Source organism: Musa acuminata, chromosome BXJ2-8 (genome assembly GCF_036884655.1).
Source record: "Musa acuminata AAA Group cultivar baxijiao chromosome BXJ2-8, Cavendish_Baxijiao_AAA, whole genome shotgun sequence".
NCBI classification, from domain to species: domain Eukaryota; kingdom Viridiplantae; phylum Streptophyta; class Magnoliopsida; order Zingiberales; family Musaceae; genus Musa; species Musa acuminata.
In genome coordinates, this window is record NC_088345.1 from 465,636 (window position 1) to 482,924 (window position 17,289).

Sequence of the window (17,289 nt, forward strand, 5' to 3'; positions counted from 1 at the left end):
GAATGAGATTATATTATTTTGAATAGTCATAAAAAATAATTTTATTCATAAACAATGTAACTTAAGGTAAAAAAAAATCTTAAAACTTTTAAAAGACTTGTATGGTAACATAAAGTGATTTTGTAGCCAATTTTATTCTAGAGTTCAAAAATCCTCTTAAAATTAGTAATATATAAGTGGTCTGTAGCCAAATTTAATCTCGATATATCTTAATTTGACGGCAAATGAAAAAAAGAGAAAATTTCAACCTTTTAAGTAGTAAATTAATTAAAAATGAATACTTTAAATGCCTATTTTTTTTTTACAAAAAGATCATTTATGACTTCATAAGATATTTTTAAGATTTAATGAAAATATCAGTATTTTTTTAAAATAAATTTTAGATATACGACTTTTAAAGAAGAACCCAAAAATATTATAATCTCATTCAAAGCAATGTAGCTCAGGTTCCCAAAAATAAAAATAAAAATAAAAATCTGATAATATAGTAGTACGTTTATGCCCTAATTTGATCTGGATTCATCTTAATTTGATATAAAATATAGAAAATAAAAATTCTAACATTCAAGAGATTAATGAAGAGAGAAAAGGGATATATATGGAGAAGGAAAGTTTGATTCAATAAATCAATAGGTGTTGGAGAAGGAAAGTATCCTTTGAGGAGAGTCACATGGAATTACTTATCCCAAGGAAAAGAGAAATCAAAAAGAAAAAGAATCAATTCATCATGAGCCAATTGTTTTCTAGTTTTTCTGCTATATAGTCGAATCATTTTTGGGATCAAATGTATTTTTTATATTTTACAAAAAAAAATAAACACTCTGAAAAAAGAAAAATAAAAAATAGAAAATCGCCCAATTTGAAATATCAACGAATGAATACTAATAATAGATGAGAAATTTGACTATTACCGACCTTTATTATATATCTTTGCTGGGCTTCCGTTAGTCCAACCCATCTGAGGGGAAATGCATCGAGATCCGTGCATGCTGACACGTCAGACCCATTGGCGCTATATTACTTGTCCATGCATCATGATTCGTGCTCACACATCAATCGAGCAGGGGGAAACGCTCGCCCCGCAGGATAAACCTGCGATGGCCGAGGCACAACAAGAACCAGGAATCCAGAGACGGCCAGTTAGGTCGTGATAAGTGCTCCTCCCTCCTTTAAGTTTTTGTTCCTCTCACCTAACCGCTTTCCCTTCTCTGCTGCCCTCTCTTCTCCATCGAGATCTCCGATCCGTCTCCTCCAAATCGTGAAAAATTCCCCCGATTGTCCCCTCCAATCTTTCCGCCTTCCCAGCCGAAACCCTCTTCCATCCATCGACGCATCGAAATCAAAGCTATGCCCGTCTCTCAGCCTATCACCGGCGGCTATCGCCACAGATATGGCTCCAATCGTGGCGCCGTTGGGCCACCCTATGGGAGGATCATCTCGATCCCTGCCATCTCCAATCCTGCCGCTTCTTCCGATCCCTGCAGGGAACTCCCCTTCCGTAGAAGACACCAAGATTTTGTTCTTAACGATCCCTACGCCGCCCCCGGCGGTCCGCCTCCTTTGAAGAGGAGGAGGATGAGGTCCGATGGTTTTACGTGGGACGGTCGCGCTGGTGGTAATATAGCGTCCACCAGTAGCAGTTCCTTTCTGCAGCCGCCTAGGAGAGGTGTTGATGCGCGCTACGGTCCCCCAAGCGCCGGACAGAATCACGCGCCGGTGAGGTCGGAAGGGGAGAACGCTGCTTTCGTGTCGAGGGATGAGATCGAAAGGTGCTCTCCGTCTCGAAAGGATGGCATCGATCCCTTGCTCGAGACACAGCTGCGGTACTCCTACTGCTCGTACCTTCAGAATCTCGGGATGAGACTCGAGCTGTAATTTCCTCATCTCCCGCTATTTCTTTGACGTCCAGGAGGCTGGACATAATGATATTAGGATAGAGAAAATAATCTGATCTTTTAATAGATATCGGTGTTAGATTGGCGTACAGATGTTTCCTCGAAGAATTCTGTTGGTATTTCCTATGACATTTACTTTGGTTTTGCAGGCCGCAAACTACTATTGGAACAGCGATGGTTCTTTGCCACCGCTTCTTTTTCCGGAGGTCCCATGCTTGCCACGATAGATTTGTGAGTTCTGGAGCTCTGTTGCCTTGATTTGTGCTTTTCTGATGCTATGTTTTGCTTCTTCTTTTTTTTTTTTTTTCCGTGATGCATCCACTAATCGTGCTTGAAATTAGACATTAGTTATGGATTCTATTCACTGGATGCACATTTTGTGCTTCCCGTGTTCATTCCATAACAAAAGATCTTAACTTTTATTTGCCCCAGTTGATGTCTTTTCGCTTGATGGTTCTCTTTGGGATGCCTTTTGCATGAGTGAACTGCTCGGAGCACCTGCTGCGCTCCTTGTTTCATTGTTGCTGTGGCTTCTAGTATAATCTACTGAAGTAAGGAAATTCCAACACCAAACAATGTACAGCTTTATTCTTGTATGTTGCAGATTTATGGACTTTTCTGAATTAGCATATGAGAAAATTTTGTTTTGCACAAGATCCATAAAGAGGGGTCTTCTGAAGTTTTATTCAGGCTGTGTTAAACAACTATTATAAATTGGATGGGTTGTTTTGGAATTTGGTTTCAGAAAAATATAATTATGACCAGAGACTTCAGTAGGAGATCTTTGATTATGTCAATTGTCATAAAACACGCAATGGCAAGATTCCATGAAATGCCAAGATGCAATAATCCATAATGACATAGTCTTGGTTCTATGCCATGTTGCAGTGATCCATTTTAAAAAATTCTGCAATTGAATAAACCTACAGAAAAGTATTAACATACTTATGTATGCTAATATAATACGGTGTTGAATCTCTTGGATTGAGAAGTCTCACTGGGTTACTTCTTTGTCATTTACATTTTATTGCCCTATTATAATATCAAGTTGGATGGGCTAGTGTTTTAACTCCATATTAGAGAGTATTGGCCATTTGGTCGTCTGGCTACTTTGTGCCTAGTTTCTTCTTACCTACTTGTTAAGAGTTAAGAGTAAGTATTCACGATTAGAAAATCAATTACATACTAAGTGATCCCTTTGTCTATTATTAGTATTGAGGTTTGGAAAGACCAAAATGTTGTTTGTTGGAGATCTAATGCAGACATTACAATGAATAATCGAGATTATGTTATAATTGATGTTGGATCATTCTAGTGTATTTATCATTTTAATAAACATCAGTTTAGGGGACATTTTGCAAATGCGTTGCCATTTAGCAACATATCCAATGTTTCTAGTTGAGTTAAGCACATCTTTTTTTTTCTTATTCTAGTGATATTTCTTAGTTATGTTTCTTTTAGCAAATTAGCATATTAGCAAACTCTTTTAATACCCTGCAATCTTTTCAGATGATTGCGACAGCAGCTCTGTTCCTGGCAGCAAAGTCTGAGGAAACACCATGTGTCTTGAACTCTATGCTCAGGGCATCATGTGAAACTTCTCAAGAACTAGAGCTTTCTTACTATCCATACTTGCATCATAAGGTAAATGTTTTGACCTGTTTATATTCTGAATTATTCATAATAAGTACTTGTAAAACTCTTGAGTATCTGCCAGTCCAAGGATCCTTGATGAACTCGAAACTTGCTATGCATGTGTCTTATTATCAGATACTATGGTCACCTTACCTAAAGTAACTTGAAACTTGCTATGTATGCGATGGCCATAAGAGAAAATGACTCAACAATCTATGGTACGACATCTTTATCTCTAAATGTTATCTCAGTTTTAGCTTTTATGCAGAACACAATTAAGGCGAATTTCAAAGATATTCGTAATCAGTCGATTTCTCCAATTTCACGAATTTCTTGAGAGAGGAGAAACTTAAGATATTTTAAGCACGGAAATTATGATTTTCCAAATTTCAGCAGCTAGAATGACACAAATCGGTTGAGAAGCATAAAATTTCTAACCTTTATTTGCTAGGAGTTTTTGCAGAATGAATTTCTTCCTTTCAGTGCGAGCCCCTCGATGGCTTATTACTCGAGCAGATGTTATGCATTCCAAATGGATTGCCCATAACTCCACATAGAATCTTCAAACTTTAAAGATGGCTGGAGGCATGCTAAAAGAGTTATATGGAGTGATAAACATTATCAAGCCCTAGATTATCTAGTCCTAGATTATGACGCTGCCAATCCTGATACCTCTAGGTTAGGATTACTTTTCTGACACTAAATGTTTCCTGGGCTTCCAGTATCAGGATCATTCACAATAAAAAAAAAATCTTGGACTTGTCATAGACTAAGCAGGTTGGCTTAAAGAGAGTGGACCCAAAGGCCCTAAAGGTTAGAGGAAAGAAGAGCTAGGCATTTTTTTGTTTAACTTTTTGGATTCCGGGGGACCATCTAAACCATATCATTTAGCATGGTCTGAGATATATTATTAATATTCTTGAGTTTTGTTCATTTTCTGAAATTCGACTTCAAATGGCTCTATATTCTGTGTTAATTTGCTTAGAACCTCATCTTTGCATGAAGTATAACAGGATTATGCATTGAAGTTCAATGATCTTACTGCTATTACCAAAGTAGCATGTTTTGTTCAACCACCTGATACATATTCATTATGAATGCTAGCCAAAACTACATTGTAAATATGCCATTATTTAAACTGTGTTGTCTTTTTGTTACGCAGGATTGGTTTGAGCAATACCGTGAACGGGTCATTGAAACTGAACAAAAGATACTAACTACTCTGGATTTTGAACTTGAAGTGGAGCACCCATATGTCCCTCTTGCATCAGTACTTAACAAACTTGGACTTTCACAATCTGTTCTTCTTACAGTCGCTTGGAATTTTGTCAGTGAAGGGTATGGATCTTGGTTGTGCTATTTGCCTATTGCTTTCGCCATGTCAACTCATCTATTTCATTTGGAATGGAAGGTTTAGTTTGTTCGACAAGTATCAAATTGATATTTTTATTCATCGGTACCTAATGTTATTAGTTATCATACATTTTGTTTTGGCTTGTTAGTTATTTCAAGCATATGTGTCAAGCATAATGTTATTAGTTATCATACATTTTGAAGTTTTTTTTGCAGAACTGTCCTTTGATATTGTTTTAGCATTGGAACATGTAATAGTACTCTCAATGATATCCAAAGTTTGAGAATTTTCAGTCTCTTGTATGCATTATATATAGCGATTGCTAGATTACCATCTTACAAATGCAAGTCCATTGTGGTTTATTGCATCGTCAGTTTTGTTTTTCACATTTATGTGGAAATGGAGTTCCATCTGGAAGTATTTAGGTGAAGCTACTTGTTTGAGTGATGTTAGTGCACCATTCTTACAAGCCACTTATTTAGGTGTTCACCATAATCATTTTATCATGGTTTGGAAATATTTGAAGCCTTTTTTAATGGTTCAAGCTCTGCTCTAGCCTTCAAGTGGAGCTTTATCAAGTCAAAAAATGAATCGAGCTTGATCTGTCCATTATCTGCTTGTTTCAATTGCTAGTTACACTTGCTGATGTGATATAGTGAAGCAAAGCCTCAATTTAACTTCTTGTACCTTTGAACTTGCAATGCAGAACTGCCTTATCAACCATAGGTCCTTGCTTTCATGTCTACCATTGTATACAAACCTATTGTCTTGCATCATTATTTGTGGTAATAAAGTCTATCATTCCTTCTTTCGTTATATTGATCTACTTGAACAAGTGTGGGTAATACTCGGGCACTGTCAAGAAGATTTTTCTCTATTGATTTTTGTCTTCTGGTCTATTTCCCGTACTGGTCTTTTGAGGTTTTTCAGGATTTTCCTTAACTTCATTGCAAGTAGAATCCCTTTGAAGTTTTCCATATTTAACTACCTCCCCATTCTCCTTTATTGTTATCTGCTTCAAGATGTTATGGAAGAAAATATGTGCTTGATGCCTATTTGAAATAAATCTTATCTTTGACATATTAACTAAGTCTGACATGATCAATGGTGTGATAGACACCATTCAATGATACAGATTATCTAAAGCACACGTTAACATTGCTTATGTCATTTATATAAATCAGACAAAATTCTCCTGGATTTCATTAGTATGTACTGCCATTATATGTTAGCAAGATGCATGCCTCTATATCATGGGGACGAGCATGGGTCATACTTGATCCATAGAATTGTGTCTATGAGTTCGGGGTTTTAAGTCATTAGGGGGTTAGTACAATACAATTACTCAAGAGTCTTTGACGTTACAGAAGTTCGTTTGTTCTGCAGGCTTCTGTTGAATGTGGTTCTTATTTCAAAACAAAATTTGAGTAAAATATGGTGTTTTCCTAATTGCAAATGCAAGAGATTAAAAGACAGAATTTCCACCTACATTGAAAAATCTTTTCCTACGGTACTGGAATCGAAAGCTCTATTTCATTTGTCTTTTTCCTGTGTGTTTTGTGCATAGTTATGTGCAGTTGAATCATTTTATGATATTTTTTCTTGAATGACAGAGATAAGATGAAGAGTCTATATTTTTGTTTTATTATGCAAGTCATCAGATTAATGAACTATTATTAAATTATGTAGTTTATCATAAGCATGTTCTTGCATCTTGATAAATGCATCACCCCACACTTTCCTGATATTCTTAGGTTTTAGGATAATTATGTAATTCATGCATAGATGAAGTAATCTATATAGAACTGTGATTATGGTACATGATGTTCCTTGAACTGTCATTTTAATCTGTATCAAACATTCTGTCTCCAGAATTTAAAGACCACTTTTTATGAGTTTGGCAATTTTAGTTCTGGATGGTAAATCATTTTGAGTAACTTCTTAGGCCTCTGAAAAAGAGGCCTGAAGAAATAGGCCACAAGCAAGTGAATGGCTTACAACTCAAACTAGACTAGTTGTTTTTTGTGTGATGAATTCTTGGATTCTAAAGCGTTGCTCCTTTTCTCGTTGCGGTTATCAATATGTTTACTCTTTTAAGTTCATCTATTGGAGGTTGTGACAGTAGCAGTCATGTCTAATGAACAACTGAATTTTTGAATAATTTGAAAGGATTGTTATGGCAGTATTTTTTTTCTCTTTTTGGTGATTAAGCTTTTTTTTTTCTCATACGGAGACATAGATATCTATATGCTAGTGATGCATTTTCTGGTTTTCTATATGCGTGTTCTCTTGGAACATTTTTTGGATGAGCATGGTTCTATATTGACACCAATATATAAACCAATGGCCAAATGGGTACTAATTTTTGCCTTTTTTGTGTCTTCATGTGGAATTATTGTGTGCAAACTCAGTGTTTTAAAAGGGCACCCGGGCGCTTGCCTAGGCGCTCAAGCGAAGTGAGGCGAGGCTTGAGCGCCTCGGACAGTTGTTGAGCAATGCGCTTCAATGAAGCACTGCCCGGGCGCCTCGGGTGAGCGCTTGGTTGAAGGCGAGCAATCGAACCATAACTTTGGTTTGGTTGAACTGTAACTTTGTTGGTTCAATTAAACCAACTAAGCATAATAAAATAGTAACAATAAAACCCCCCGCACGCTCCTCCCTCGACGTATGACCTATAAACCCTAGGTCTTTGCCGCCCTGACTCACCTCTGGTTCTGCTAGCCACTGCCTCCACCGTCGATGCACAGGTCCAACGCTCCTACCGTCGATGGACGTGTCCGATGTTCCCACTACTGTATCTTTCATGCGTAGTTCCCTCCACCGCCACTGCTTCCATGTGCAACTCCTTTTGTCGTTGAGGGATAGGTTCGCAGCTTCCTCTACCACTGATGGACACATCTGAAGCTTCCTTTGCCCTTGATGCCATCGTCTGTAGCTTCCTCTACCATCGTTGTCATTGTCCGCCGCTTTCTACGTCGTCGTTGTTGCCGTCCGTGGCTTCCTCCATCGTCGTTGTCATCGTCGGAAGGTTCCCCCGTCACCACTGCCCTCTCCTTCCCCACGTTCCACCATTGGTGACACCTTTTCTCTCTCTTTATTGTTATGACTATTGTTAACAGTGGATTAAATATTGTTAACAGTAGATTGCTAATCCTTAACTAATATTAAAACTATTGTTACCATATAATAAACTAAAACTGATATTAATCCTTAGAACTGTCGACCTATTTAGAACAAATTCTTATTTAGAATTCTTAATCCTTATTTACCATTGTTAATCGCTATTTAGATTTGTAATTAGCCCCTATTTAGCACTGTTAATCTTTATTTATTTAGAATTGTTATTAGGGTTTTAGGATTAATGGCAAGTGTGCAAAGCAATAAGGGAGATTCATCAAAAAATTCAATTTAATGTCATATTTTTATTTATATAATCATATTTATCAATTATATTATATATTTTTTATATTTTAATATTCTAGGTGAGCATCTAGGCCTCGAGAAATTGGGACCTTGGATCCTTTTGGCGCCTAGCACTTTTAAAAACATTGCAAACTAAAGAAAGCATGGATTGACTTATTTTTGGATTTAATGTTTGTGGTATGCTTTTCTTTGTAGATCTTTGATAGTTCGTTTGACATTTTATTTTTTGTTTGTTGGAACTCAGGAGTATTTTCGAATGTTGGAATTATATATCTTTGAATGTTGGAATTATATGGCAATGATCTAAACATGGGTCCGATATTGGTTTGACAACCGATTGGATTGGCATACTGGGTATTATACCGACTTGTACCTTAGCATGTTACTGAAAAATATAAAAAATAGAATATCAGTCAGTGCCGACTGGTTGGTACAAACCAGTTTGATTGGTATTTGAAACCTTATTACATAATTTTTTTTATCTTTTATTAATATGGTTTTTGTGTCTTGTCCTTGTACTACAATATTTCTGCAGGTCATTTTTTCTTGTGTCATATTGATTGTTTGATATGTCATAAATTGCAGGGTTTTCTTCACAAGACTAATGTGCTATATGTGATATTCTTAGCTGGAGGATATGCGTTCATGCAAAGCACTTTTTGACGAATAGCAAGAGTTGGACAAATATTAGATGAAAAGTATTAATATGATTTTGAATTGGTTATCACACAATTAATGGATCTCAAGCACTTTGCATCACGGGATCTCTAATTATTCTTCTTGATTTCAGATGCCTGAGATCCTTTCCTGGTGACTTGGCAATTAAACACTAAAGCCAGTCTTCCTATTTTGTTCTTTGATTTTCATTTAATTTCTTGCTTCCTGTATTATGGTCAGATTTGATATCATCGTCCTCCTGTGTCCCTCGAGTCTTCTACTATCTTTTGTTTGTGTTATTTTAGTTGCTCACTCCTGTTCTTTAGTGGATCTTTTCTGTACAGTCCAATTCTGCTCTTCTCCAAGTGTCAACTTTTATATACTAATCACAAAGTTGAAACTTATAGAACCATTTTTTGTTTATTTTCTCCTCTCTCTCTCTCTCTCTGCCTTCTGTCCTTCCATAACTAACTGGAATCAGAACCAAATCTTATCCCTTTGCATCTTTTTTCAGCATGCAAGTTAAATGAAATTTTTTACTTACAGACTTAACACAATGATAATATACCAGAGCCAGCAATACTCTTAAGAATAGGTAGTTCTATATATGCTATAATACTCTAAGAGAATGATTAAGAACATAACATTCCTAAACTTTTGTAGCCAACAGTTTGCCAGTGATGTCCTTTATTTCTTATTTGCATTGAGGTAAAAACAGGTGTTTGCTATGTCATCTGTATGAGTTCCAAACAGCTTCTTCTAGTAAGGTATCTTTTTATGCTAGTAAAAATATCAATATCCTAAAATAATAAATTGTTTCCCAGAATGTTTCATTTACTAGTATGAGCATTGCATGGTCATCTACAGGTATATGTGTGTGGAATTGAGGGTGATGGTTGACCGAAAGTTGTTATAGATCTCTTGGCTTCCCACAACACCATGGTGATCTGGAGTTGAATTTAAAATGATGTCTTGCTTAAGTTCAATAGGCTGAATCTTGTTCCAACTACTTAAGGACCATCGGATGTGTAAATACACATCTATTAATTGTTTTTGTTCAAAATGAGGTACCAATTAATACTTCAACCTGCTCATGATTCTTGGGCATGCATTAGCTATTCAGGGAAGCATGTGCATTGGTATATTTTTGCATAATGCAGGGTATCTGATTAGTTCATGTTTGACATACACTGATAAGCAGAAGCTACAAGCATCCAGGAGAGATTTGTTTTCTCTCTCTTTGTGTCACAAATTTCTACTACTTTCCTGATTGAGTATATGGATAATGGGAGGGGGAACTTTGACGGGAGCATTCCTGAGTTCAGGAATTGGTGCATAGTTACCAAAGACATGCTATAGTTTAGCTCTAACACAGAATTTCAACTGAAGATTCTCAGACTATATATCAGCTGGACTGCTGCTTTGATATTTGGTAAGGAGTCTTTGGCATGTAGGCTTGTTTGTTCTGCTCCATGATTCTTATCCTGTCATAATTTTATATTTGTTATCTCATCCGTTTTGCTTATGTTAATTCTTGGAGCACGTCATGTAACTTGGGACACTAAAACATTGCCACAGAAAAATGGTTTGGCTATTAGCTTATCATCTTTAGCTTGTTATTGCCCCTGATCATAACAATGGACCAATTGTTTAATCAAATGCTTATGGTTTTATAATTTTGCAGATACCGCAGTTCTCTTTGCCTTCAGTTTAAGCCTCGTCATATCGCTGCTGGAGCTGTATTGCTTGCCGCCAAGTGCCTAAACTATGAGCTTGCTCTTTATCCAAGTTTTTGGCATGAGTTCCGGACGACACCAGCTATCCTTCAGGGTAATGACACTGAACAAATTTGTGCTTGCCATGGATGACCTTTTTATATTCTACCTGCAGGACTTGATTCATCTTTGTTTATTTGTATGTTGGAGTTGCAGATATTGTCCAACAGTTGATGGAGCTTCTCTGAGACGAGACCGATTATTGTGCTTAGATGTTATACGACAGGTTTGTAGTATGGATCCATCAGATTGTATTAGTTCCAATGTTCCCCTATCAAGAAAGATTTAAGCCTCTATTTGATTTTCAGCCAGCTAAGTTTCTCTCCAGTGCTTGCAATAGTGATTGAAATCATAGTCTTTTAGCACTCAAGTTTCTAATGTACCACACACTCCTTTTTGTAACCTTTACTGAAGTTATAAAAATTTTCTGGTTTTATCAAACAATCAGCTCGTACGTCAGGGTTCTTCTGATTGGCATTGTGGTCCTTTCTTTGGTTACTAGCTATCTTTGCATCTTGCTTTGATAATGGAATGATGAATGGATTTAGGCTTTGCATCTTTCTTTGATTAATAACTTAATTGGCATTAAGTTATTGATCGAGGTCTCTGAAGCTCATTTCTTATATTCCGTTTTATTTTTTTTAAAAAATTGCATTGGTGTGGGACATCTCTAGTATTGAATAATACAATTTTCGTTTTTTGGTATACAGACCTTAATGTCCCTGTGATGGGTAGGTAATGAAGTATATTTCCTTCTTTTTTTTTTTTTTGGAGGAAAAAGGAGTGAATCATACAGCACTGAGTATGTTTGAATGATGCAGCAGTAAGCTGGTTGGTTGGTCCAATTGGCAAGAGATTGGGGATATTCTTGGCATGGCCAAACAATAAATTTGTTGGCTGCGTATGCTGGTACCGCATGAACTGGTCATAGGCTTTCAGGAGTTGTTGACGTGCACTTTCTTCTTTACAGATTGGAAATTTCTTTGTTCCCAAGGAAGCTTCACGGAAGTGACTTGAGTTAATTTGAGATGGGGACAAATATTGAAATTGTATAGTGTCGTGCCTCCTCCTCACCTAGAGAAAAAGTCAAGACACTTGGTGGGAAGCTTTCTGGGGAACGATAGCATAGCGGTAACTTTTTTTGTTTTGTTTTCCTTTTTGTCATTTGGCAGAAAAGCATATGATGGTTAGTGCAAGTAAATTGTCTTTGCGTTTGTCATCGTATTGATTGTGATTGCGCAAATAATAAGAGCGGAGTGATTTGTGAATCTCTCATTTTTAATGTGATCCGACCCACTTCAGAATCGGATATGGATCGTAACTTCCACCGGATGATCCGACTTAGTTGACCTGATCCGATTTGATCTATTGCTGGATGGATGGGACGCGGATCGAGGTTAATCCCATCCGAACCCCCCGTACATACGTACTTATATCATGTGTCATGCTCTTTAATGGATTGTCAACATATGTCCACCGTCAGATTAGATGCTCCCACCATCGCACCCGCCCATAAAACTATGGCGAAACCTAATCCCGCCGTGACAAGCGGGACACCGAGTCCGCCTCCTCCTCGATCGCACACTCCGCCCTCCCCTGCCCGATCGTTCGGCAGCAGCACGACGCTCCTCCTCTATTTATTTCGTCTCCAGCAGCGCTCCGGCTAGTCTTCTCTGCTCGGAAGAGGGGCTGAGGAAGGAGGAAGAGTCCCAAAACCAAACCAAAGGGTTACTAATGTCTCACAACCCCTCCCAGCTGCTCCCTGCGGGTACCCGTCTATAACCCTGAGTCCTTTTCTCGCTTGCATTCTTCGCTAAACTTCCGACTTATTTCTTCTGCGTGCGGCCTCCCAGAGCTGATCGATCGGTGCATTGGGTCGAAGATATGGGTTATAATGAAAGGCGACAAGGAACTCGTTGGGACCCTTAAAGGCTTCGATGTCTACGTCAACATGGTCCTTGAAGATGTCACCGAATAGTAATCACTTCATTCGCATACCCTGTATCGATGTCTTTTCCCTCTTCTTCTATGTTGACTACTTAGAATTGTTTTGGTTATATTCTATTTCCATGTCAAACTCCTTGAAGATGGTCTTGTTTAGTTTTACCTAGTTTTAAATGTTTTTTTTTCATTAACTACAAGTCTCCTTTATCTAGTACTTGTTAGAGGAATTAGAAAAAAGGCCTTTAGCAGTCTTAGTGCAGTGTAACCTAGAAAAATGGGCCATTTTTTCCCCCAAAGCTGTATACCCTACATGTTTATCTCTTCTAAATCTTCGCCTTTGCTGCACAACCAACATAATTATTTATTGCTCTGAAAAAATCTTTAAAATTTAATGTTCATCAGATATCATTTAAGCATCGCAACTTAGGTTCTTAATATTATAATAAACAATGATGCTTCAATTTGCTAGCTGTCTTGAATACGTGGCCAGTATGATTCTTGTAGGATACCTTTTTGGTTGTACTTGTTTGAAATATCCATCTCTTGTCTAGTTGTTAAAGATAATTATAGGACACTTATGGAAGCTTCAAAATGTTTCTTCATAGCATCTTGTTTTCCTTCGATGTTGAATTCTTTTTTGTCGATAAGATTGATATAAGATTAGATAGGTAACAATGCTTGTATTAAGTATGAGACTATGCTTAAGGAAATTAAAATAGTGATTTATATTGGTAATGTGTGGATATGAGTGTTACTAGGTCAGATCCATTTATATTTCTACTCGTATAAAACAAGGCCTATAGTGTTTACTTATTCCAATTGCTAAATGATGCTTCTCCATGAGCATAATTTTTTTGTTTTACATCAAATAGAGATCATAATTCTGACAGTCTGCATAGATGACTTGGTTAAATGTATGTACCTAATTATTATAATTAAATGAGAAAGAGTTGTTTCCAATGCATTTAACATGAACCAGAACTTCCTCTCCCTCTTTCTCTCTTTAGTATCTTTTTTCCTCCTCTTGTCCATTGATTAATATAACCCTAAAAAGAAAGAGTTTCATGTGTTGCAATTAACCCTATGTTTATATACTTATCATAATATCAATAATGTTATCAACAATAGGGAAGCGTGAGGAACAGGAAATGTGAAAAAACCCCACAACTTGAAGCTTCTTCCTCTCGGACAAGTTCGTGTGATTTTGAATGTTCCACAGTTGTTGGTGACCTTATTTATCACCATAACAAAACATGCAGTTAGCCTTATCAGAGTGATTTCATTTGACAGATGTCATCAATATTTATCCATGTGAGTCTTTAAGGGTTATACAAAATTCATGATCTTTGTTTGCATTGACAGTGCTCCATAGGGTAAAGATGTGCTGTCTAACCATTTAGCCTCTTAAAAAATTTCCTGAGATGATATTTGGAATCTCATTATCTATCCGACACTAATAGACTTTAGTGTAAAAAGGTTCGCCAAAAATAGCTCACTTGGTATTCTCATTCATATGATTTCATGTAGGTCACTATTGCTCAATGAAATATGGGAAAATCTTTCGCTTTAGCACTTTTATTATTGGTGTTTGTTTCTGCCAAATGTATCATAGACCTTATAATCACTTTAGGGTAATAGCTCAAACACCTGATCACTAGATGACTTCCGTTAGCTGGGCTTGTAAGCTCAAATCGGACAATCACCGCAACACAATGTATAGCTCTATAAAATATAGTCCCGATACCTTTGATATGCAAATTTTGTTTATCTTGGGGTGAGTAAAAAGATTTGCTGGATTGGGACCATGTCAAGTTCATAATTGTGAGACCAGTTTTTTTTCTTGAAATGGTTAGAACTTGCATGAACACAATTCTAGCTAAAGTCTAGTTGAAGCAAGCTCGAAAGTCCCATGCAATTGCTTATCACTACTAAATGGCTGATGAATTTTAGTTGACAGGCTAATCAAGTTGATTGCCAAGTAGGCTACTTAGATCAGGATATTTTTACTCAGTATTAGCACCATAAAACTATGCATTGACAATGCTGAGATAAAAATCTTGATGGAGACAAATTTGTTCTGAAGTCATATCTTGGGACAATCATATAGCATCACAGTAGCTAAATACACAAGTATGGTTATTTATGAACTTTTGAAGGGCAAGATTGTTCATCATTGCTTTAAGTGAAAACTCTTTAACAGATTACTTATCTCATGTTTCAATCTTCTATCTTCTAGGTTTTCCGATATTGTTTGGTGAGAGTAGCATTAATCATGAATCTGAATTTTATGTCAATTGATTTTTCTAATGTCAAATTGTGTTCATCTTCATCCCATATGGGAAGTATACTTTCTCCAGGGGACACTCTACAGGACTGAGCTATTTTTTGTGATAGGATATGGCACCTGTATAAGGTTTTCCCAGTTCGAGGATAATGGATTTCCTTAGAATAAATACTAGGAATTTATTTTTTAGAATATTTCACCTTCAGTGCACAAAAAAACAATATCCAAGAATAGCCTGTGAAGCTTACAATGCACGATATATGGTAAACTAAAATATCTTAACGAAGAGTTTCTTCTATGGAAATCCTAGTATCTGAGCAGATCTGGTCTGATGGTACATTTAGAACTCTCTAAACATGTTTCCTAATAGCTTAAAGTATTCTCCCAACCATATATTGACAAAAGTAGGACGCAGAGGTTCAAACACAATTCAAGATACAACTCAACTTGATATAAAATAGCAACTAAAAATATGAACGGGAGTCTGTTAAAAGAAAATACAAAGATAGAAAAAATTAAGATCCCTTGTCTAAGGCTGGATACGGTACGACCCTCAAAGGTTGGGCGGGGTCTGGCCACTTTGTAACAATGTAATAGCTTGTTTTAAATTATATTTCTGCTCTTGAATTGAGAAACACAGTTGATTATTTGTGAAAAGATTATTTCAACTTCTTTCAGTTGGTAATGTTAACTGTATTCCTATTTCAGTGAAATTACAGCTGAAGGACGTAGGATAACAAAACTTGACCAGATACTGCTAAATGGAAACAACATCGCCATTGTAAGCAATCTTATGTCCTTTGCTATTTTACCTATCAAATTCTAGTAATTCAGACAATTTTCCTTTTATATTCAACTTTGGCAATGAAGAAAATTCTTTTCTAGTTCTATTGAACTCTTGAAATTTACAGCTGAAAACTTGAAACTATTATGGATCTTATAATATCTTGAAACTTACATACTATCCAATTAATGCTCATCAAGAACCTCTATTTTGTATTGGCATTTACTAGGACACTATTTGGCTGTTTGTTTGCTTGGCAATGGGGGCCTTTAAATCTATACTATTACAAACTGTATTTAATTTCTACGAGCTGATCACATAGTAGTCCATCATGTTCTTTTTTTTTTGTGTTGGAGCTTCATTCCTTTTCTTGTCACCATGCATCATCTATGACAGGGCACTTAGTTCTACGGATTGGAAGGCTTTTTTGGCCACCTCTTTTATCGAATTAGATATTCTTTCTGTGTATGTAACTATGTATACTGCTATTTTTTCATATGATTTTGTTTAGAAAGGTAATGCACAGCTTAGAAAGGAATTATGCAGTCTGTTTTGTGGTGGATATGCAGTGAAAACAACTGAGAATTATATAGTGAGAATTGAAGAAACTGTTAAAATGGTCTGATGCATGTGATTCGTTACTTTCTCAATCTACAGCATTGCTAGTGAATTTCGAGTACATGAGGATTCTTTGATTAAAATGAAAAAGAAAACATGCAAAGTCATTGAATTTGATTTTTAGAAGATGAACAGAACAGATAATTTTCCTTTTCAGTTTCATAGATTAATTCATCTTGCGTTCTTTCCTGTTTTCGCCTGGTATGTACATTCTTTTAGCTATTTCATTCATAATGGAGCCTGGATGATGACATTCTCAATTTAAGAATGTCATATAAATGGTTGTACCTATAAAAGGAATGTACTTGTTACTCTCTAAGCTTATATTAGTTGACCTTGATCGATCTAACATGAGTTTTCAGGTGGGATCAGAGATTTGCACCGAGAATAATCAGCTGCTCCTATCAATATTATGATGCTATTATCGGTCATTTGGTCTTTCTACTAGCTCATAATTGTTTCCTTTTTGTCAAGCTAGATCTTTGAGGATAATTTGCTTGCATGTTAGGCATCTTCTAATATCTGTTTTCATGACCATGCATTGGAGGAACAAACTTAATCTCACATACACACCCATAATTTTTTTCCCTTTGCCATCTCTAACATCTGGATATTAAATCTGTTGTGCAGCTGGTCCCAGGTGGTTCTCCGGATCCAGAGTAAGCCGGCAACTTCTATGTGGAAGTTTTAATGAAGCAAGCTGAAGCCTTTTAGCATATTTAGGTTCACTAAGTTGTCTTAATATATCAAAAATGTTCAAAGTACGTTCCAGCCATTTAGCTTCTGAGTACATGCCCTAGATAAATGTCTACAATCTGTCAATCAACTATTTTTCTACGGAAACTCTATCTGGACTGCGTTTGATTGCCTGATGCTTCATTATTGAACATATTGCTTGCAGCAGATGGGGCTTATGTACA

The 17,289-nt window shown here is 36.5% G+C and overlaps 2 protein-coding genes across 7 annotated transcripts; both read left to right on the forward strand.

Moving 5' to 3' along the window:
* Positions 1-1,108: 1,108 nt before the first annotated feature.
* Positions 1,109-11,183, forward strand: LOC103994184 (cyclin-T1-3). 6 transcript variants are annotated; one of them, XR_010489038.1, is made up of 6 exons: positions 1,109-1,871; positions 2,045-2,126; positions 3,405-3,539; positions 4,693-4,868; positions 10,166-10,396; positions 10,649-10,732. XR_010489038.1 is itself a non-coding variant. In XM_009414510.3 (6 exons), the coding sequence occupies exons 1-6, from the start codon at positions 1,348-1,350 to the stop codon at positions 10,925-10,927; spliced, it is 1,095 nt and encodes a 364-aa protein (XP_009412785.2). In that variant the 5' UTR covers positions 1,110-1,347; the 3' UTR covers positions 10,928-11,183. The 6 variants fall into 6 exon arrangements, 3 of the variants coding, with proteins under 3 accessions (XP_064975455.1, XP_009412785.2, XP_009412786.2); XR_010489040.1 differs by adding an exon at positions 8,893-10,031 and having other exon boundaries at positions 1,110-1,871; positions 10,166-10,732; XR_010489039.1 differs by adding an exon at positions 8,893-9,731 and having other exon boundaries at positions 1,110-1,871; positions 9,832-10,732.
* A 645-nt stretch (positions 11,184-11,828) lies between these two features.
* On the forward strand, positions 11,829-17,272 carry LOC135618494 (sm-like protein LSM5). Its single transcript, XM_065119385.1, has 6 exons — positions 11,829-11,870; positions 12,042-12,135; positions 12,223-12,507; positions 12,593-12,716; positions 15,676-15,748; positions 17,000-17,272. Exons 3-6 carry the CDS (start codon positions 12,474-12,476, stop codon positions 17,030-17,032), a joined length of 264 nt encoding a protein of 87 aa, XP_064975457.1. The 5' UTR covers positions 11,829-11,870; positions 12,042-12,135; positions 12,223-12,473; the 3' UTR covers positions 17,033-17,272.
* The last annotated feature ends 17 nt before the right edge of the window (positions 17,273-17,289 follow it).

What these genes read in the sequence shown, in the direction of transcription:
- LOC135618494 (XM_065119385.1), top strand. Translation starts at nt 12,474, where the DNA reads ATGTCTCACAACCCCTCCCAGCTGCTCCCTGCGG. An exon ending in CTTGAAGATGTCACCGAATA is followed by an intron (nt 12,717 to 15,675) that starts GTAATCACTTCA and finishes TTCCTATTTCAG; the next exon opens with TGAAATTACAGCTGAAGGAC. An exon ending in ATGGAAACAACATCGCCATT is followed by an intron (nt 15,749 to 16,999) that starts GTAAGCAATCTT and finishes TCTGTTGTGCAG; the next exon opens with CTGGTCCCAGGTGGTTCTCC.
- LOC103994184 (XM_009414510.3), top strand. Translation starts at nt 1,348, where the DNA reads ATGCCCGTCTCTCAGCCTATCACCGGCGGCTATCGCCACAGATATGGC. An exon ending in CTCGGGATGAGACTCGAGCT is followed by an intron (nt 1,872 to 2,044) that starts GTAATTTCCTCA and finishes TTGGTTTTGCAG; the next exon opens with GCCGCAAACTACTATTGGAA. An exon ending in ATCCATACTTGCATCATAAG is followed by an intron (nt 3,540 to 4,692) that starts GTAAATGTTTTG and finishes TTTGTTACGCAG; the next exon opens with GATTGGTTTGAGCAATACCG.